At 50.3% G+C, this 20,091-nt stretch overlaps 5 protein-coding genes across 5 annotated transcripts; 1 reads left to right on the top strand and 4 right to left on the bottom strand.

Moving 5' to 3' along the window:
• Positions 1 to 402: 402 nt before the first annotated feature.
• Positions 403 to 4,376, bottom strand: DEU56DRAFT_905411 (uncharacterized protein; the record flags this gene model as incomplete). Its single annotated transcript, XM_041356717.1, has 9 exons — positions 3,744 to 4,376; positions 3,541 to 3,689; positions 2,723 to 3,481; positions 2,505 to 2,665; positions 2,365 to 2,445; positions 1,804 to 2,302; positions 985 to 1,681; positions 694 to 913; positions 403 to 503 (listed from the first exon to the last, which is right to left on the bottom strand). Exons 1-9 carry the CDS (start codon positions 4,170 to 4,172, stop codon positions 403 to 405), a joined length of 3,096 nt encoding a protein of 1,031 aa, XP_041201329.1. The 5' UTR covers positions 4,173 to 4,376.
• An 86-nt stretch (positions 4,377 to 4,462) lies between these two features.
• DEU56DRAFT_934069 (pyridoxal phosphate-dependent enzyme beta subunit) lies at positions 4,463 to 6,344 on the top strand. The gene is made up of 8 exons (XM_041358769.1): positions 4,463 to 4,915; positions 4,974 to 5,045; positions 5,164 to 5,199; positions 5,285 to 5,316; positions 5,354 to 5,681; positions 5,732 to 5,735; positions 5,774 to 5,902; positions 5,960 to 6,344. The coding sequence occupies exons 1-8, from the start codon at positions 4,838 to 4,840 to the stop codon at positions 6,127 to 6,129; spliced, it is 849 nt and encodes a 282-aa protein (XP_041201328.1). The 5' UTR covers positions 4,463 to 4,837; the 3' UTR covers positions 6,130 to 6,344.
• Positions 6,345 to 7,637: 1,293 nt separating this feature from the next.
• Positions 7,638 to 10,115, bottom strand: DEU56DRAFT_191327 (uncharacterized protein). The gene is made up of 3 exons (XM_041344992.1): positions 9,983 to 10,115; positions 8,070 to 9,930; positions 7,638 to 7,935 (listed from the first exon to the last, which is right to left on the bottom strand). The coding sequence occupies exons 2-3, from the start codon at positions 9,919 to 9,921 to the stop codon at positions 7,742 to 7,744; spliced, it is 2,046 nt and encodes a 681-aa protein (XP_041201327.1). The 5' UTR covers positions 9,922 to 9,930; positions 9,983 to 10,115; the 3' UTR covers positions 7,638 to 7,741.
• A 1,095-nt stretch (positions 10,116 to 11,210) lies between these two features.
• On the bottom strand, positions 11,211 to 14,314 carry DEU56DRAFT_934066 (uncharacterized protein; the record flags this gene model as incomplete). Its single annotated transcript, XM_041358768.1, has 5 exons — positions 11,211 to 11,780; positions 11,831 to 12,325; positions 12,374 to 12,636; positions 13,406 to 13,779; positions 13,887 to 14,314. The coding sequence occupies 5 exons, from the start codon at positions 14,312 to 14,314 to the stop codon at positions 11,211 to 11,213; spliced, it is 2,130 nt and encodes a 709-aa protein (XP_041201326.1).
• A 1,039-nt stretch (positions 14,315 to 15,353) lies between these two features.
• DEU56DRAFT_975097 (ABC transporter type 1, transmembrane domain-containing protein) lies at positions 15,354 to 19,129 on the bottom strand (the record flags this gene model as incomplete). Its single annotated transcript, XM_041359571.1, has 23 exons — positions 19,065 to 19,129; positions 18,918 to 19,014; positions 18,837 to 18,867; positions 18,655 to 18,790; positions 18,558 to 18,603; positions 18,482 to 18,500; positions 18,405 to 18,431; positions 18,285 to 18,347; positions 17,936 to 18,235; positions 17,862 to 17,885; positions 17,775 to 17,827; positions 17,677 to 17,725; positions 17,537 to 17,624; positions 17,361 to 17,400; positions 17,218 to 17,310; positions 16,900 to 17,167; positions 16,680 to 16,848; positions 16,489 to 16,632; positions 16,392 to 16,440; positions 16,043 to 16,055; positions 15,754 to 15,993; positions 15,600 to 15,702; positions 15,354 to 15,550 (listed from the first exon to the last, which is right to left on the bottom strand). Coding segments are annotated over exons 1-23 (2,304 nt in total), but the record flags the coding sequence as incomplete, so codon positions are not given.
• Positions 19,130 to 20,091: the final 962 nt, after the last annotated feature.

Here is a 20,091-nt window from a genome sequence, read left to right as displayed (position 1 = left end):
CAGGGGATGAGATCTCCTTTACTGTCACCGCTTGTTATCACTTTCCCATCTGGAGATACCGCCAATGCTACGATATCGCCGTTGGAACTCGCATGCCAGCTCATTCTCTTCAACACAACGCCTTTCCTCATGTCCCACAAACGAATCATCTTGCTTTCCGAGCCCGTGACCATGTATCGTCTGTCGGGAAAAACTGCGACTGCGCATGGGCAATATCCAACACCATCTTCGAAATGTCGAACGGGTGCCATGGGTTTTGGAATGAGCTGCGCCGTTTCTGCGGGTTGATGATATGGACTTCGTGGGGAGATCGTGGATATCTTCACTGCGTTTATATGCTACTCCACAACGTCAGACGCCCAAGATGAGGGGCTGCTATTAATAATGTCATAGGCGCCTTGCTTAAGCTTGAGCTTGCTTATCGACGTCAGTGAAGGATCCGAGATTATGTGTCGCCGCAGCTTTCCAGAATATTGACCATGCGCTGCTCACCGGTATCCCACCTGGTGATAAATAAACCTGAGACCCAATGTCCTGTAAATGATAATTCGACTCAGGTAAGCAGCAACTTGCGAAGAACATAAATCTCAAGCGCTCGATACAACCAAATCACCAATCCCTCCTAGCACCGCCATCCCCAAGTACAACCAAACCACCCAACACCACTCATCACTCATCACTCATCAAACGCACCCATAGCCCGCACACATTCTACTAATCGTTTATACTCCCTTAACAACTCTCCCACCTCTGACACCCTCAAATCATCCTCGGCACACTCCATAAACCTCTTATTAGGCGCAGGAAGCCGTATCAAGATGGGAGACGGCGCGCGTGATGATGTTGGTGAGTCGAACCGGTTGTGGTGTGAGGGAAGTAGCAACGAGGAGCGTGTGATGGGGGGTGATGCCGTCTACACAGGATGAAGATAAATTATAAAGCACATCAGTAATAGCTTTGATGTACGAATCAGCAAAGACAGACCTTATGCGGATCCGTTCCAGAAAGCCTCGACAACCCTGGCACCTGCGCCAGGCGATCCGTCAAGCTCTTCCTACTCAGCCCAGCAAGCTTCTTTTTCTTCTTTCGTGCCCTCCCGCTATCCCCGCTCAGCATGCTCTCAAAGCTTCGAATGCTTCTTGCATCGGGTGCATGTTCCTCTTCCTCACTTTCGTCTTCCTCTTCGCCCTCTTCGTCGTCATCGTCGTCGCTCTCGTCGCTCTCCTCCTCAGTCCCATCCACCCCCACATCCTGATTCACATAGATCGAGCGTATAGACCCCGGCCTTGACGACACATCCACGAGCTCCCTCTGCCCCTCCTCCCCTTTCCCCTCTCCCTTCCTTCCAGGCACCAAACTCGCAATCGAAAACCCGCTCTCGCGCCTCAACAACCCCATGTTCCACCGCGCGTCGCTGGTCTCTGTAGCAGGGGCAGACGTAGATGTTGGGTTTACGGCAGATGCTGAAGTAAGAGCAGATGTTGCGGTTGGTGCAGATGGTAGGAAAGAGCGGAGGACGCCGAATGAGCTGTCTACGACGCCCGTGATTACTTTATTAGCGGACCCAGCGATGGCGTCGACACCTTGTTCTACGCGTCCGCGGAGGCTGCCGGGCGCATCTGCAGGTGCGTCTGGTGGAAGTGTGGTGCGTACGATTGGGATTGGAGTGAGGTCTGCGGTGCTGTAGACAATTGATGTTAGCGCATCGAATGAGAATGGACATTAGAATATGGGAAATAAGGAACAGCGGTTTGAATCAAGCAAACCCACGAATTGGAGTGATCGAAAAGCTTGAACACCCACCTAACAATACCAACACCCTCCCCAACACCCACAGCACCAAGATCCACATTCTCCAAGAACTCTACGACAGCCATCAAATTAATCAAACAATATCTTTCCTCTCCACCAGCGAACGCAGCATTGCGGTACCGCTGTGTGAACAGAAGATGCGAGACGAGGCGTACGGGGTTTGATTTGACAACGGCGAAGATGAGTAGTGGGAGGAGGACGTCACCGGAGACTGTTGTCGGTTCCTGGACGGGGGAGATGCTTACTTGGGGCGAGGGGGTGTGGTGGTGGATATCGGAGGGCGTCGTAGTCAAAGATGGTGGCTGTGGGGATGAGACCTCAGACAACTTCTCAGGTGACCCGCGAGCTGCATCCCCATCAAGTTGTGGATCTGGTGAGGATGTCACATTAGGAGACGCCACGATCGGGCCATCCACAGCTTTCGGTTCGGGTTCTTCGCGCTGTTTATCGCCATTGCTGAGTTTAATTGGAGGAAGGCGGGAAAGACCATCTTTATTCGATTGAAATCATATGTCAGGGCATAACATGCATGCATATATGCATCTCACTCACCTACTACGATCTTGTGCGCCGCAACCAGCACAGCGGCTTTGTCACCGGGAGATCTACAGGCGATGTCTAGCTGAGATAATGCTGTGAAAGTATCAATGAAGATGAACGACCAGCAAGAGTGAATGGATTGGGAAACTTACTCTCTCCACATGCTCGGACTACGACATCGATCTCGGATCCTGCACTGCCAACGTCAACATCAAGATGCTCGAGCCCGAGGTCAAGAAGGTTGAGAGCTGCGATGTGGCTTGATAGTGCCTCGTCATGTGGGGCATCGTCAGAGTGAGATGGGAGGAATAGCCTAGTAGAAATCAGCACCAAGAATAGGAAAACTGGTCCTTCCATGCTGTACACGTACCGATCGTAAAACAGAGTAGATAGAGTCCCCTCGACCACTTCAACGACTTCCTTGACCCTGGACTCTTGCTCTTCTTCCGATGCCTCTCCTTTCTCTTTCTCGATCTCAATCCGTATTTCTCTCTCCAATTCTAGATAAAATTCCTGGAATTTCTCAGCCAATTCTTCGGGGCGATCCTTCCCTGCATCCAGATTAACGGCCCATGTCCCGTGTCTACTCGGGCTTGCGCCGATATCGTGAAGTTTCTTCTTCCCAGCTGGACCTCTAACGAACGGAAGCAATGGAGATGCAAAGGATTGTACGCGTTCTATAATCATTGCTGGGACACCAGTCGTTTCAAGAGTTGACGTGAGCTCAGATTTGAGCGCAGCTAGAACGTCACGCATCACATCATGTCGATGTACCGCACGGGAAATACTGAATGCGCTGATGAGTGTCGGATGATCCTCTGCAGGAGGCAATGGTGTCTGCATGGGTGGGAGGGTAGCGGCGATTGTTGGGGGTGTGGTCATGGGCTTGCCGCCGAATAGAGAAGCGAAGGGCATGGCGAGTCGGGAAGGTTGGGTGGCGGGTATAGGCCGTGGGGGTAGGGGTGGCTTTTGTGGACGGACTTGGATTGGGAGTGAGGTGCTGTGTGCTGGTACTGCATATGAGGGGTATGCAGAGTCTGGTGGGATTGAAGGGAGTGGTGGAAGAGATGAGAGAGTGATGTCGTGAAACTTTGTCGGTGGGAGCGAGGAGCGAAAGGTCAAAGTTTCGCTGAATGTGTGCATTAGGTCTAATTGTTGCCAAGTAACGAAAAGACAGAGGAAACGGACCTGGATAAGTGTCCCCGTAGACCAGAAAGTGTGACCACTTGAGTGTTTTCACGGGATAAAAGATCGCACATGACCACATGATCCGACATGAACTCGGGCGTGATCTTCTCCTGGCTCGAAGATTGCTCAAGCGGGAGTAACAGAGACGCCTATGAAACCGTTTATCCTTCAGCTCGATTGACACAATCGATGAATACACGCACCTTGCCCTTGGTAATAGCACCCCAGATTTCAGCCCACTCTTCTGTCTCACCATCTTGGCTCAGTTTTTCCAACATAGCCCAGCCAAGACATGCAGTATCGAGCCCAATGCCCTGTGCCGCGGCCTTGAGGTTCATCAGCTGAAGCTTGCTAGTCGCGCCGCCCGTAAGTTGGTGCTGCGGAGAGACTGAGACTGGCGGTTGGGCAGTGGTACTAGTCGTAGGCAATCTCTGTCTTGGCGTGTATGGCGCATACTTTGGTGTTGAAGAAGACTGAGTTTCTGGTGTGGGACTGGGTGAAAGGGAAGATGGACCAGCAGAGAGGAGTGGATGGGTGGTGAGATTGTCACGAGAGGCAGTCCTTGCAATAGATGCACCCTGGACGCGTCCAATCGAGGTGGCAGGAAAGTGTGCATCTCGTCGTGTAGTCATTATGGTGTAACAGTCGACGCAATTGAAGTCTATCCAGTGTGATGCGCAGTTGTAGTGATTGATCCTACATGCGAGCGTTGCTATGATAACCCGTCGACGATCTTCAAGCAAAGCTCAAGTCTACCAATGAACGCTGGACAAGCAACTAGAAATTTGTTGATAGCTTTGCGACAGTCAACGTTGGAAAGTGTTCACAGACACGCTTCAAGCAGCAGCCGTACTGTCCCCATAACCCTCGCCGAAAATAGTAATTTGGCCCCTGCGGAACTTGTTCTTGCATTAATGGTCGTGGATCTCATTTCAGCCTTATCGCCTTAGTCTTCCGAACCTTGGAACCTTGGAGGTCCTAAAATCACTGCCGTTATGAATCTCAATCAACCATATCGCCTCAGTCAGTTGAGGAAGTATTCGTCGGAACTTGAACTTGAGACGCGAAGGCTTGCCTCTTCTCTCTTAACTACATCTCGTATGTATGACAGGCTGCAATCTTTCCAGCCTATCTTTTGTGCGGCCACAATTCTTCTTATCGGCACTAAAATTGGTGCTCGTCACTTGAACGTTGTTCAGACTCGAATACTGCCTCATGACGGGGCCAAACAAGGCTCCGAGTTGGAAAAGAGTCCGCACACATAAATTTGGTCTGTTTCCACCTCTATTGGCTTTAGATGCAATCAGTTATACGACGGGCTTTAGAAAACAACTCTGTTGACAGCTTCATCGGCTCGGTGAGAAAGACACCACTGGTGAGATTTATCCCCGAAGAACTTGAAACGCCTCTCTAACAACAACTGTCATACTCAGATCCTCAAGACACTCTCAGAACAGGTGGGATGCAAAATTTACGGGAAGGCCGAATTTAAAATCCTGGAGGCAGTATCAAAGATCGCACTGCTGTCAGCATAGTTCTGGACGCAGAGCTTGAAGAAGGGTCGGCGAGTGCGTAACATGCTTCATGGCCCACGGAGTGCTGAGGACATGCGTACGTGCGCAGCCTAAAGCCGGCGTCGGTCTTGGATACAAATGTGTCGTTCATGCCTAATACTCAGGTGAAGGGAAAAATATTATGTGGCAATCGCAATCGTCTTCCTTGCTCATGCTATAGCAAAAGGAAGATTGACCTTCTCCAAATGCTCGGCGCAGAAGTGTATCCAGTGCCCAAAGTCCTACATGAATCCGTAAAGCTATAACCGCCAGGCGAAAGAGTACATCACGAAGCTCGAAAATACCATATGGACAGACCAGTTCGACAATACCGCCAATGCGTACGCGCATTATATCTCTACTGGACCTGAAATATGGCAACAGACAAAGGTTAAAATTCACGGTTTCGTTTGTGCAATTGGTACCGGTGGAACTCTGGCTGGTGTTGGCAAATACCTGAAAGAAAAGAGCAACGGTAAGACGCAGGTATGGCTCGCTGATCCGTTTGGCAGTGTCCTGTACAAATATGTTACCTCTGGTGGAACACTAGTCCGACGTTCTGGGGATTTCGTTAGAGAAGGTTATAATGTCCCTGTCTTGTAATCGAATCGTAACCGCTGAATGTCTCTATTGGGCAGGGTCGTGTTACAAATAACTTGGGCATCTTATCAATGACCTAGCGGGACAATTGCACATATTAGACGAGAAGTCGATATCTCGGCTTCTTCATTCAGAAGGCTTGTACCTGGGTGGTTCCGCGGCGCTTAATGTCGTTGCAGCCGCAGAACTTACACAAAAGCAGGACAAGGGTAAGCACAGCGATCAATTTCCCCGAGACCACACTCACTGGCAAGCCCATCTATCAGACTCCACAATTGTAACCATACTGTGCGATGGCGCATACCAATACCAGAGTCGTGTATTCTACAAGAAATGGCTAGTATCGAGAGGGCTAGTGGATCCAATACCGGAAAGTCTGAGAAAGTATGCGGTTCTAGATTCATTGTTGCTCATCAGCGGTAGTTTTCGATTTTAAAGATCACTGATTTCACACCAACGAGTCCCCAATCCGGCAACCCATTTTGACCTACACACTGTACACTTGCATGCCTTTCCTACATATCCCTTGACGATATCAGCTAGAGCCAAGGGTGTTCCAAGTCTCACTTCATTTGACCCTTGTCAATGTACATATATATAGTGGGGGGGTGATCAGAATCTGTCGAGACTACGTAGGAGTCCTACAGGTGACCTACTAGGAAGCATAAGATCTGCTGGAACCGGAGGAAATTATAATTACTTCGTATATTGACAACATGGTACTGCGAATACTTGAGTAACGTGAAAGCAAGGGATCATTTGAAGTGGTTACTGAGATGACCCTGGAGCGTGAATGAGATGTTCCTAGATGCGCTGGTTAGGTTGTGAGTATAGAATTTTCTTGGAAACACACGAACCATTGCAAGTCTCTGGCCTTCGGATAAAATAGTGAGGCAAGACGGCAGATCCTTCAAACACCACTGTCTTTCGAGCCAGGATAGGAGATGATGATTCCAAAAGAATTGAATATATGGGCAATCCTCTCGTCCCATGGATTCGGAGCTCGTGAGAGATGGACAGCCCAGTTTTGACATGCATATTTCAGGGCGCCGGAAACTGAGCGACTTTGTGCACGTGTTTCGTATGCGAAACTCGAAAAGGTCTCTATAGCACAGAAGACCTCCGGATGTGGAGAAAGACCTTGTGGTAATGCAAAGGTAGAACGGTCCTTGTGCCTTAACGCCAGGAATGCCGGGAACATCAAGAAATCCGGCAGTGTCTTGAATTGCTGGATTACCTGAAAAGCTGGCGGTAAAGGCAATCCTGGGGTAATTATGTACTCTCTAATTGCTTCCCATGTGTTTGAGAATTCTTCCATTGTCAAGCGCCAAGATAGCCCACGTGACATCAGCAGCCCGCCCTGCGGCCACTCTCGTCCACCAGGGGTTGTCAGCCTGTCCTGCCTGTCCGAAGTCTGCAGCAGGTATGACTTGGTCCAACTCCGAGCATCGTTGATCTCGTTCCCCCATTTGTGCTTTTGTACGTCAGAAAATCGACGTCGATTTTGCCGGGGCATTGTTTGCAGCCAGACTCGTTCGCCCGGGATCTGCAGCCAGACTCGTTCGCCCGGGGTCTGCAGCCAGTCTCGTCCGCCCTGGGTCTGCAGCCAGTCTCCACCACCATGGATCAGCAGCCAGTTTCCACCACCATGGGTCTGCAGCCAGTCTTCTCCACACTGGGTCTGCAGCCAGACTCGCCCCGCCAGGGTCTGCAGCCACTCTTCTCCACCTTGGGTGCACTGCCAGACTTGCCCGGCCTGTGTCTGCAGCCAGACTCGCCCATTCTGGGTCTGCAGCCAGACTCCTCCGCCCTGGGTCTGCAGCCAGACTCGTCCACCCTGAGTCTGCAGCCAGTCTCCACCTTGGGTCCACAGCCAGACTCGCCCGTCCTGGGTTTGCAGCCAGTCTCCTCCGCCCTGGGTCTGCAGCCAGATTCGTCCACCCTGAGTCTGCAGCCAGTCTCCACCTTGGCTCCACAGCCAGACTCGCCCGCCCTGGGTTTGCAGCCAGTCTCCTCCGCCCTGGGTCTGCAGCCAGTCTTCTCCGCCCTCAGGCTGGGTCCGCAGCCAGACTCGCCCGGCCAGGGTCTGCAGCCAGACTCGCCCGGCCTGGGTCTGCAGCCAGTCTTCTCCACCCTTGGGCTGCAGCCAGTCTCGTCCACCCTGGGTCTGCAGCCAATCTTCTCCGCCCTGGGTCTGCAGCCAGTCTTCTCCACCCTGGGTCTGCAGCCAGACTCGCCCGGCCTGGGTCTGCAGCCAGTCTTCGCCGCCCTGGGTCCGCAACCAGACTCGTCCGCCCTGGGTCTGTAGCCAGTCTTCTCCACCCAGGGTCCGCAGCCAGTCTTCTCCGCCCTGATTGTGCAGCCAGACTCGTCCGCCCTGGGTTTGCAGCCAGACTTCTCCACCCTGGGTCTGCAGCCAGACTCGCCCGGCCAGGGTCTGCAGCCAGACTCGCCCTCCCTGGGTCCAGAGCCAGTCTCCCCCGCCCTGGGTTTGCAGCCAGTCTTGCCCACCCTGGGTTTGCAGCCAGTCTCGCCCATCCTGGGTTTGCACCCACTCTCCCCCGCCCTTGGTCTTCAGCCAATTCTTTCCCTGCTGGATCAGCAACCACTCTTTCCCCCCGTGAGTTGCAAGCCAGGCACGCCCATCCAGCGTCTCTAGCCAGAAATGTAACTCTGAACCGCGATTTCCCCGAAGCCATATCAGAGCTATGAGCGCTCGCATTGGATCCGGTCGCTGAACCATGAAGGATAATGAGGGTGTTAAACTTCGTGGGTTGTGTGATTCCATCACTTGGCTATACCTCTTCAATGCTGAGAGCGCATTCAGCAGGCCAGAGCAATCCGGGATGTCTTGTACCATCAAATGAAGAGAGGAAACTGCGAGTAGGGAGTGGGGCGAAGCAATATACTGTACTTGACGTAGGGTGCAGTTTGAGCGGTGGGAAACATAATCACGGACAGACGAGTGATAGATGTTCACTGGGAAACGGCTGTCGCTAGGAATTTCTATGACAGACCGTAGTTGCACCAACACACTCTCGACGTCCCTGCCCTGACTAGGGCCAAGGAGTGTCGATATTTGCGATATCGGTAGGGGGTCTGCAAGGGCGCAAACAACGGACAAGTGCAGGTATGCCAGCGAAGGGTCGGCGCACGTGGTCAGGATACGGTCGTACAACTTGTACACCTCTGTTCCCGGTAGCAATTTACTCGTTAGCTCGAGCATAAGCTGAAGCCTGTCACGGGGATCATTGTGCCGATCATCAATGAACTTCATCATTGTCGACGCCACGATGAATCGTCTGCCCGCTCGGCTCGCCAGCCGCACAAGTTGACCCTTCGTTGGCTGCGGGAAAGTGGAACAGCGACTTCGCAATTTTCTGAAGGAATGCTCCAAGAAAAGATAGATGTCTTCGTCAACATCCGCGCCGTCTAGCGAGATGGTGGCAGCCACACCCTTCCAAAAAATCTTCACGGGTATCTCGCACACTGATGGCCACACATCTTCATTGTGCATGGCTTCATGAATATGTGCTTCGGATCGGCTTGTGACTAGAATGTAGGTCACAGGCAGACCAGGATCGCGAAGGGCTTCGACGAGTAGGGAGATGAGATCTGCCAGCTCGCTTTCGGATGTCTCTTCATCAAACAATTCGGATGTGGACTGATCGAGGGATTCTGGTGTGCATTCGTCGAGGGCATCGACAATGAACACCAAGGGCGGACACTCGCGCAGTCTGATTTGAAGCTTTCGCAAAGGTTGGAGAAACAACGCCTCCATCTGGTCGCGAAGAGATTTGTCGGGGTCTAAAAGGGCCGGATTGTCCAGGATAGCTCTGTTCACGTCCTTCCGGACGCTGGGAAAATTGATGGCCAGCTGGTAGGCAAGTGTCGCGAAGAAATAACCAGTCGTCCGGCGTTTCGTGTGCTTGCGCGAGAAAAAGAATGTCCCTGCAAGTCGCGTTTCTATTTTCGTCTCCTCTGTCATTTTCAGTCCTTTCATCCTTTCAGCTACAGTGAACGCAACAGCGGACTTTCCGACGCCTGCGGTGCCATGCAGCCAAATGAGTCGATTCTTGTCTTTCTTGTCCAATAATTCGTAGATGTGGGTGAGAACAGCTACACGGGTCCCTTTCAAACATTTGGGATGGGGCTGGCGTTCACGAGAGTCATGTTCGGCACCCTTGACAGCGACCTGGGACAACTTCTCCCAGGTTCCTTCGGACATATCCAAGAGCTGTTGATGAGTTCAGAGAACGGCAGAGTGGATAAGCGACAAATATACTGACATTGACTCCTTAACAAGGGTTGATGATAGATCATACACAGAATGTGAGGTGGAATGGAGTAACTCTGACATCAGTGAATTCATGAGTCCGTGATATTGCAGCCATGAGACCTATAGACCGATATAATTATGCTTTTGCCAGTTATATCCATCTATTGTATGAAAATTTTGGGTGGTTCATAAATGACCATTGATCCCTGCAAATTTATACTGAGAAGAGGCGTTAATGGGAAGGTTGAAGTATAGCGACATCATAGCAGGCAAGGCGCAGTAGGGCAGCAGCCTCATTATTCAGGCCCATTTTCATTTTGTCTTGCACATGTTTCATATTTCAAGGCTATACAAGGCATTCTAGTGGACAGCAGCTTTGGCAATGACCGCCAAGCTGACAGATCATGTGACTTAAAGCTTGATATTGTAGCCGTGAGAACGATAGAAATATATCATTATGCTCCTGCCAAATATGACCATTTACACTCGAAGAAATCTGTGTTGTTAATACATAGGCATGTATAAATGCAATTCTAGACTACAGTGAGGAGTTCATAAAAGTATCGCGACGTTGCAGCCTCACAGCCAGCAAGAATTTCTAGTGTAATTGTGTCCCCGGTACTAAGCATTTTCATTTGTCATTACATCCGATAAGGCTTTCTCCCGAAATGCAGCCTTACCACTGGGCGTTCGTTGAGCGCATATTTGGCTTTGAATCATGCCAATGATGATCGAATCTGCAATGAATCTGCATACTGCTTATTGCCGACCAAAGGGGATCGCTTGTAGATATATATCAACTACAGAGCACACACACAGCGGCAATAACAAGACACCTAAGAATGAAATCAGACACCATAAATGATAAATCAGCGAACTACCATAAGTCAAACGCCATAAATCAGGGATTGATCAGGGATCAAAGAAATATAAAAAAAATAAGGGAGGAAAGGGAGGCTGGGCATACAATGAGAACGCGATGCAATAATGCTGCAATACCATGAAACAGTGCAGATGCGTGAGGGAGGGGTATCATCTAAATATGACTGCGACGTTAAACGTCAGATCACTTGGTGTGTCAATATTCAAGAGAAAATATGTAAGCAGGTTTGTCCGAGAGCGAGCGAGCGAGCAAGTGGGAGAATGAATATATGCGGGCGGGGGATTAGTTGGGTGTGCAGGGGAGGGGCTAGGTCTAAGTTCAGTCGAGTTGTGTTGGAACGAGGTGAGGGTTCGATCTATGGTGTTGGAGCGCAGCGAGTCCATGCAGGAACAGCCCTCCTCGGCTTCTTCAACCCAGCAGCACTCACATTCTCCTTCTCATCAAGCTCACTAGGCACGCTCGAACTAACACTGACCCTCCTCGCACCAGTACCAATGGGCGTCTTCAAGTTCGACTCTACAGAACTCGTCGACACCCTCTGCGTCGTCATACCCAGTCCAAGCCCACTGGGTCTCGGAGTTGCGCCTGATTTGCCAAGCGATGACGGTGCGCGGGATGTAGATGAAGTTAGGGATGCGCGCGTGAGAGGTGTGGGAGTTGCGAGAAACGAACGAGGCTTAGGAGCTGGAGGACCCATTTTGCCTGGGGCGTTGGCGTTGATACGGGCGCTACGGCTGAGAGCGCTGAGACTCGCGCGGGGCGCTAAAGAAGGAGTATCCGATTTTCCATCTTTCGATGTGTCTGACATGGATGAAGGAGGCCGCGAGGACGAAGAAGGCGTTCCTACCATCGACTCGCGCCTCATAGGCCTGCTCGGAACAGGCGTCGGTGTAGAAACAGTCTTCAAGGAAATCTTCCTCTTGATCTATACATACCACATGAGATACGAAACCAAAGATATTGAGGGGGACTCACAAGTTCAAGTGATTGCTGCTTCGAGTCAAGAGCGATATTGAGCCCATTAACATCCTCCCGATCCCTCTCCCGCTCCTTGCGCAACTGCACAATAGTAACCTCGCGCGCAGCACTCGACTGCTGCATCTCATGCGCCGTCCTCCTCAACCTTGCAACGTCATCCATCAATGACCCCACGCGCTCTTTGCTGTTCACTAGCATGATGTCGCTCTCCGCCCGCTCCCGAAGCGCCACTTCAAGCTGAGAGCGCAAGTCTTTTTCTTGCGCTTGAAGATCTTGGAGGGTGCGCGTTTGGGAAGAGAAAGCACGAGAATGCTCGACTTTGAGGGTGGCAAGTTCTTCGCGGAGGGATTCGGCTTCGTCTCTGTGTGAGAGGAGGGTGGTGGTGAGGTTTGAGATGGAGTCGTCGCGCTCTTTGATGTTGGTTTCGAGACGGGAGATGTTTTCGTGGGCAAAGGTGAGTTCGGCTGTTAGGGATGTGATGTGGGTTTCGTGCTGGGAGGTGTTAGCAAGTAAATGGAATGAGTGAGAGGGACGGCGTACCTCTTCAGTGGTTCGGAGGAGCTCTGATTCGAGGTGGGCGCGCTGGTTCTCGCCTACACTCCATTCTTCTTCCATGTTCAGGAGCTTGTTTTCGAGAGCTTCGAGGTCGGATTTGAGGGCTTCGGTTTCGTTCTGGAGGTCTTCAATGTTGTTGTGAAGTTCTGGGGATTCTTGGTGGGCTGCGTCAAGGTCATTGTGTGCGGTTTCGATTGGATACGCTCCAGGTCGGAAGTCATGCGCTGGACTGCGTCGGCGAGGGTGTTCTTGTATATGGTAATCGAAGCTTGTGACTTAAGGTGTGACATGGCACCGTCACAATATTTGGGCTTCTTCCTGGACGAAGAACTGGCGAGGATAGGTGAGGTAGCGGTCAATGTATTGACTTGGATACGTACGCAACGGTCGAAATAGTAGATTTCGTAGTAAAAAATTGCAACGATAATAGTACACGAATGATACAGAATTGTGGTGTGTGGGGGATATACCCCGAATCAATGATCATTGGCGGTGTGTAGAGGAGATGCACAGCAGAGGAAAAGTATCACATGGGCCCACAACGGGATTGATCTCGACTTCTTGTCAGTGATTGGCGTGCTTGCACCGACAGAAGGAGGAGGCGTCGCGGACGTCGAGGCGACCGCGTGCCGCTGAGTTTGGCAGTGCGAATGTGTTTTTTGCTGCTGACACCCAACTTTCAACTTCTCAGATTCTGGCCGCCTAGCGACGAATAGCGGCTGCGCAGAAATCATCGAACTCTGGCCATCAGAAACGCACTTGAAGAAAGACTTACCTGTTTGTCGCGCATTCCTGTGATGTTCTGTGATGTGGTAGATCGAGAGAGATATAGCGAAAACTTAGGCAGTCGCTGATTCGAATATGTCTCTGTGCACTGACACAATGTAAGATGGCGTAGATCTAATCGCTTGGGTCCTTCAGAGGTTGGGTTGTCGGCCGTGAAGTCGGGTATCTAATAGGAAAGTTTCTCCCAGCTAAAGTCTGGAACAGGCGCCGGGACCCCGGAAATAGACAAACTGTCGGCTGCAAGCTGCAAGGAGAAGGTTCCGACTTGCACTTCAAGGGCAGTGGGGTTGACATATCTGCAAATGTGAGTGGATGTGAGTGGAGCCTCAAACAGACAAAGAAAAAGTCCGTGGTGAAGTGCATGCGTGTCGCCGACATCAGCGATCCATGCAAATAGCGTTGGAAAGCCTCTTGACAGGTGAGGGGATCGATGTCCCGCTCTCGGGCCTCTAAATGCGAGTGTGAGTGCGAGGAGGATGGGGATGGGGGTGAAGTGATGAAGATGTTTGGACTGTGTTCGCTTGGGATCAGACTTGGAGGTACGGGGGAGGGGGAGGGGCTCGGTGCGTTTAGCGCGTTGAGTTCTTGGATTAGTGTCGGTGATACTGTGTGCGTGGGTTAGTACATGGCAGTGCACAAGAAGGAGAAAGGGAAGCGCACCAGACCCGATCGCATCACATAACATCCTCACAATGCCAGTCAATCTCTCTACTTTCCGTCCTTCACGACACATCTCAGCGTTGTACATCTCACACAAAATGTTGCATAGACGCATGTCGAGAAACTCGGTGTCTCGAAATCTGTCTCGAAGGCAGTGAACGGAGTGGGTATGGTAAGTTCTGAGATGGCGTGCGCAGGAGGAATGGTGATTGTCACCTCTTGATGACCATTGAAGCTATGACGATCAGGAACCACGCCTTCTTGGCTAGTCCCACGAGAGGGCCCATCGTGCTGTTGCGAAGCACTTTGAGAAAGCGTGAGGGAGGAAATGCCAGAAGAGTAGGATATTGGGCTCTGTGTGACATGGAGAGGTAGCACGGGAGAAGGTAAAGGCTTTTGTTGGGGAAGAGTGATGGACACGGAGGGCGACTGCGATGAAAATGACGCTGATGGTGATTCTGGAACTGAATGCGTGCGCATCACGCTTATGAATAGATGATTCGAAAAAAGAAAACACAGTATAGCAACACACCTTGACCGTTTGAACTTGAAACATTAAGACTCTGCAACGCCCGAAGACCTTCCTTGCCCAATTCGCCCCAAGCCCACCCACAATCAATAATAGCCCGACAGAGCACCGAGACCTTCTCTTGTTATGCTGACCCCTCCTCCGCTTGCGATTATACTGTCTAATGTCAATCTCGCCTCCTCAGACTCGTCTTGGACGGAAAAGAGTCCGGCAGCGCGTAAAGCATCATAAAGTACCGCATCATCGTGCTGATCGAAGAGATCTAAGTTCTGACGGAGGGTTCCACTCAGGAGCTCGGGCTGTGCGGATGAAACGTGTCACCAACGTGAACGGGCAACGTCACAAAGAACGTACAATCTGAGGTATGATAGTCACGTTGGACCGCAGGGCATTCAAATTGATCCCGCTTGTCGGGATCCCATCATAATAAACATCGCCTTCTGTGAAGATGCAGCGAAGGAGCGAAAGCGTCAAGGAACTCTTCAGAATAGTCAATATAAGTCAAGGTAAATAACGCAAATAAACATCACCTTTCCGCTTCCAGTTCGTCCGACTGAATTCAGATTAGTGATTTGTCTGGAAGTGGAAGCAAGCCTGCGACACACCGATACCAACGCGTTCACCTGATTTGATGTGGAAAGACAGATCCTACAAAACTTTAGGTCCATCCTACGAGTGATGGTTAGGCAGAACGCGGAGGCTTGAACTAATACTCACCAATGAGTAGCGGGCTGACAGATTGTCTACTCGGATATCACCGCTTGCAGGCCAGTACGCAGGCGGCTGGCCGCCTTCGGTAGGTTTAGGCTCCTGTTCAATCTTGATATAACTATCGATCCGTTCCAAACTATTTCACATAAGCAACAGTCGGAGACATCGTATGTCTGTGCTAACCTGTTGCCTACACGAATCAGTTAGACGCAGAAGGAGTGGCACGAGAAAATAGCTCACCGCTGACTTCCACTTCGTTGAGGATACGAACCCACCAAAGGATCATGGAACTGAAACCGACTTCAAGGTGTAAGCGAAAATCCGCAATGGGTACACTACGTAAATGGAATTTACCTGCCATGTTCAGAGAGAACCCAATGTTCGACGCCTCATGAATTCCGCGACCATACACAAGATAAGCGGCAAGACCAGCCGAGGATACACCACCGATAACATCAATACGGACACAAACCCAACTGAGAACATTCGTTAGCGACCAATCGCCCGCAGCCAATGCAGACGAACCGGTTCAAGTTATAGAACATGCGCCCTGATTTGGTGTAGCGGTCGATGCGATTAAGAGATTCTTGTTTAAATTTATCCTCTGCACTGTACGCACGAATCGATGCTGTCGTAATGAATGAGCTCGCATATCATAGAAGTCCCGGTGATCGCTCACTAAGTCCTGCGATAGCAGCCCCGAAGTGACCAAGGACCGGTGCTTTCGCGTTGCTCATCTCTCGCTTGACTGATAGTTGAGCTTTCATGTAGATGCGACCGATCCATCCACCTAGCAAGCCGATAAAGAGACCGGGCACCAAGAAGATGGGAGTCATGGCCACAACGGCTCCGAGTTTCACGATCATGGTCAAGGAAAGTTCGACGACCCAACCAATTCCCTGTGCAAACGGACCATCAACTAGATATTTTATTAGCAAATATTGACCATGTATAAGCAAGCGACTGACTGGCTCTTATGAGCGTCGTCCGCACTCCATTTGACGTCAAAGATACCATTGTCATGGGGCTCGAGAGTCACTCGTGGTGGTTCTTGATTTAAGTCAGTACCGGTCACCGCCGAAATGACGCGATTGAAACCTACCACAATCCCATTCTTTCCGTTTGGTTGTGTCGAGTATGTTGATGGATCCCTGCTCTGTAGCAACGGCAAGAAGGGGTACGCCACCACCTTTTGCACCTGTAAGAGAATTTAGTCGTAATACTGATTTTCAAAAGGAAAGTCGTGCCATTGGAGTATGCACAGGCGTAAGGGGGTGTGACGAAAGAGTCAACTGTTCTTGAATGACATTTGAAAACCTGTGTGCACCGAGTGATGACCCGAGATGTAGGTGTCGTGTCCAGCCATCTGTCCAATGATGAATGGAGGCGTGACCGTTAAATTCAAAGAACACACCTTAGCGTTGTTCCAAGTACAGATTGAATGAGTTTCTTGTGGATGGTTCGTGACGCCCGCATTGAACCCCGATAGTACATGTAATACCCACTCGAATACATGAGACAGCCAGAGACCATGATCAAGGCATATACAGAGAGATAACTTGCGATAACGTTAATAACAAATCCACGAACGGAAACTTTTCTTACAATTTAACATTGACCTCCGAGGGTAGATGGTGTTCGTATTGAGATGCCCAGTACCCAAGGAACCAGGTTTGCACAGTGTTGGCGAAGTCCGTCAACCCCATCAGAAGCAAGAACGCGACCCAGAATGTCATAGGATAATTCCCCCCCAAGCAGGTGAGGTAGAGCTTGACTGGAATGCAATGTCAGCAATGCACCGAGGATCGTGGAGGGATGAACCAACAAGCTGGCCAGGAAACATGGCCTTCTGCAATTTCCTCAGACATTACCAACTTGCCGTCGGACTTCGCCGCATCACCCTTCGGTTCTTCTAGAGTGTCCATAACCTCGGCCTCTTTAGCAAGGACTTCCTGTTCTTTTGCCACTTCCGCTGCAAACTTGTCGTCCTTTGCAATGGCCTCCGATATCGATCCATGGCTGACAATCCGTCCGTTGGAACCCAGAGACACGGCGAAGTGCGCTATCGAGCTCGCCATAGCAACGTTATGCGTCTGTACTGCCTTAGAACGGGCGTCATCATATTTGACCTATATGCACATACCACAAGGATAATTGTTCGATCTTTGACGAGATCTCCGGCGAAACATTTGTCTACAATCCACTTGGACGTGTGGACATCCAGAGCGGCCAAAACCTGTTCGTGTTTACTCACTGAGAATTCAAAATAGAGATGGAATGACTAACATCATCAAGTAGCAGCGTGTTTGCCAAAGAATATATAGCTCTTGCGAGGGTGATTCGTGCCTAACATGTTTCAGCAGCCGCGTGCCTTCTCGTGAGGAATGTAATTACCTTCTGACCACCACTTTCCACGCGAAGTCAGACTTGTGACAAACGAAGGCCCAGCTCGGTGAGCTTACCTTAGCGTAAGACCCTTTTCTCCAACTTCCGTTTGGTCGCCCGCTTCGAACAAAGTAAGGTCTCGCTCCAGAGCACACTGGTGCAAGACTGTGCTCAAACATGTCAACAACGTTCACAAGTCGCGCAACTGAATACTCACCTGTCTTGTATCGAATCTCATCATAGGGTGCGCCAAAAAGAATGTTGTCCTGAGAGCTACTTCAGCACACGAACAACTGCTTTTGCGATGTCACGTACCCGAATGGTTTCGTTTTGGACCCAGGACTCTTGCGCGGCATACGCTACACCGCCTTTTGCGAAGGAGGTTGAACCAAGATGTTGGACCAGAGGGCGTGAAGTGCATCTCGCCTGAGTAATAAATTAGAAACATCCACAGAGAAGGTCTGACAATCACCCACCGAGCAAAGCCATGAGCACTGATGTCTTCCCAGAACCTGTCGGTCCGACGACAAGGTTGATACAACCGTGTTGGAAGTACATCTCACCGTCGATGCAAAGTCTGAACTTGCGCTTCGACGGTGTCAGCGACCCACCGGAATCATTGGACCATGCAAAGACAGCGTCTCTGAAGCCGATGAGGTCAGATTCTTCTTCTGACTGGATAAAGAGCTGGACTCTGTCCTCGTCCTGCTGTGTGTATGCATCCAATAGTTCTGTATCAGTCAGGAAACTATTGACACGATCCAGCGATACTTTGGCTGAAGAACGTCGTTTGTCAGTGATTTTGGAAGGAAACGAAATAATTACCTTGGGTAAATCTTGGGATGGAGAAGAACACCATGTTCAGCTGATCTCTTAGGATGTCAAAGACTGCCAGAGGAACGACATCAGTTACTCCAATCAAGTGGATAACAGTACGAAGCTTACTTGACATCGACGAAAAAACCTTTGAAGCTGGAATGCCCGTCAGGTCAATAAGTAACAACACAACCCATAGCACTAACCGGTTAGGTTTTGCCCCATAAGTGTCTAAGAGAGAGGGTAAGAAACCTGTTTTGCGTGTAATCGAATGCAACATACGAATGCCATGTAAGAAGCCATCATGGTAAACATGGGTATTACGTAGCTATCCATGTGTCAGTTTTAGTTGTCGGACCATTTAACAAGGAAGACATACTTCAAGTTGTTGTTTACCAGTTCTAAGATCTTCGTCTTCCATGTCCAGACAAGTTCTACTTCTCGTTTCTCGCTGATCCTAGTGTCTATTTTCTCTTCCCATCCGAAAAGCTTGATCATGCGCAGTACATTCATAGCTAGCGAGCCATACGCGTCACTTCTACACTATTATGCTGGACTTACTTTCGGTCACGGTTTGCACCCGGGCATCCGTCTGAGGTTACAATAAGCATCATCGACCGATAAATTAAAAAAACGTCCAACCTTGTGCATTTTTTCCACCTGCACGTTTTGGATCTTCTGGGCAACGTACCCAGGGAGAGGGAACAGGAGAATCATAACAGCCAAGCCAGCAAAGGCACTTGGTAAACGGCCATCAGTCAAGACAGACAGCAGTTTAACGATACCCACCTCCAGCCAAGAATTTCGTACAAGAACCAGATGCACATGCCTACTTGAAGTGGCATGTACAACGCTGAGCGAAAACACGTCAGAAAGCATGAATAAAATAACCGTACGCGATCTGCCATCACTGGGTTCGCTCACCATCCGAAAACAGACAAGTCATACTCGAACTGTGCGCAGCTTACATAATCATCTGGTGGACTATTGAACTGCTGAAATAGTAAATTGACGCTGTTCCTCGACATCAACATCTAAAAATCAGAACACTTACTCTATGGCTTGGATTCACAAAGTACGGTAAGTAATCCATCACGAAAAAAAATCCGATTACGCGTGTTGACTGCTGAATCGATGATCAGCACCAAAATGGTTTGGATCGAGATAGAAGCCCAGAGGAGGGCGGCAGAGAGAAGGACGACGGAGAGAGGAGTGGTGGCGAGGAAGAGGAAGAGGTTAGAGATCACACAGAGACCTGTGCAAGAGGTCAAAAGTGCGGGAATACTGTCAAAGTGCGGGGGTTGGCTGTTGAAAGCGCTCGGGTTGAGGCGAACACGATCAGACTGATGGTAAGTGTTTCGTGATTGGTAATCGATTGAGATTGACCTACGCAGGGCATACATCAATCTGCTCGATCTCCACGGTGAAGTCACGCTCGCCAACAGTGAGATTGAGAGGTGTGGCGCATTCGAGAGATGTGGTGATTTCGGGAGGGAAGGTGATAGTGTTGTCCAAGTCTTCGTCATTGCCTAGGTGGTCGAAACGGAAGGAGTTTATCTGCAATGTGATCTAATGGTGTGGGACGATGCATATGACCAACCGGGCGCAAAGCCAGTGTGAAGTGTGAGAGCGTCATCCAAGTCCTGGTCATTGCCTCGGCGATTGAAGTGAGTGAAGAGTCTATTTGCAAGGTTATTTAATGACGTGGACGAAGCTGTGTGACAAACTGGGGTACAAAACCAGTGTTTCCCTGTGAAGCACGATAGCGTCGTCCAAGTCTTGGCCATTGCTCAACCGCCTGCTTCGCCACGATACT

Source organism: Suillus clintonianus (genome assembly GCF_016758775.1).
Source record: "Suillus clintonianus strain FC179 chromosome Unknown DEU56scaffold_177, whole genome shotgun sequence".
Lineage (NCBI taxonomy): Eukaryota > Fungi > Basidiomycota > Agaricomycetes > Boletales > Suillaceae > Suillus > Suillus clintonianus.
The sequence above is the reverse complement of the archived record's forward strand: the minus strand, read 5'-3'. Positions and strand labels throughout refer to the sequence as shown.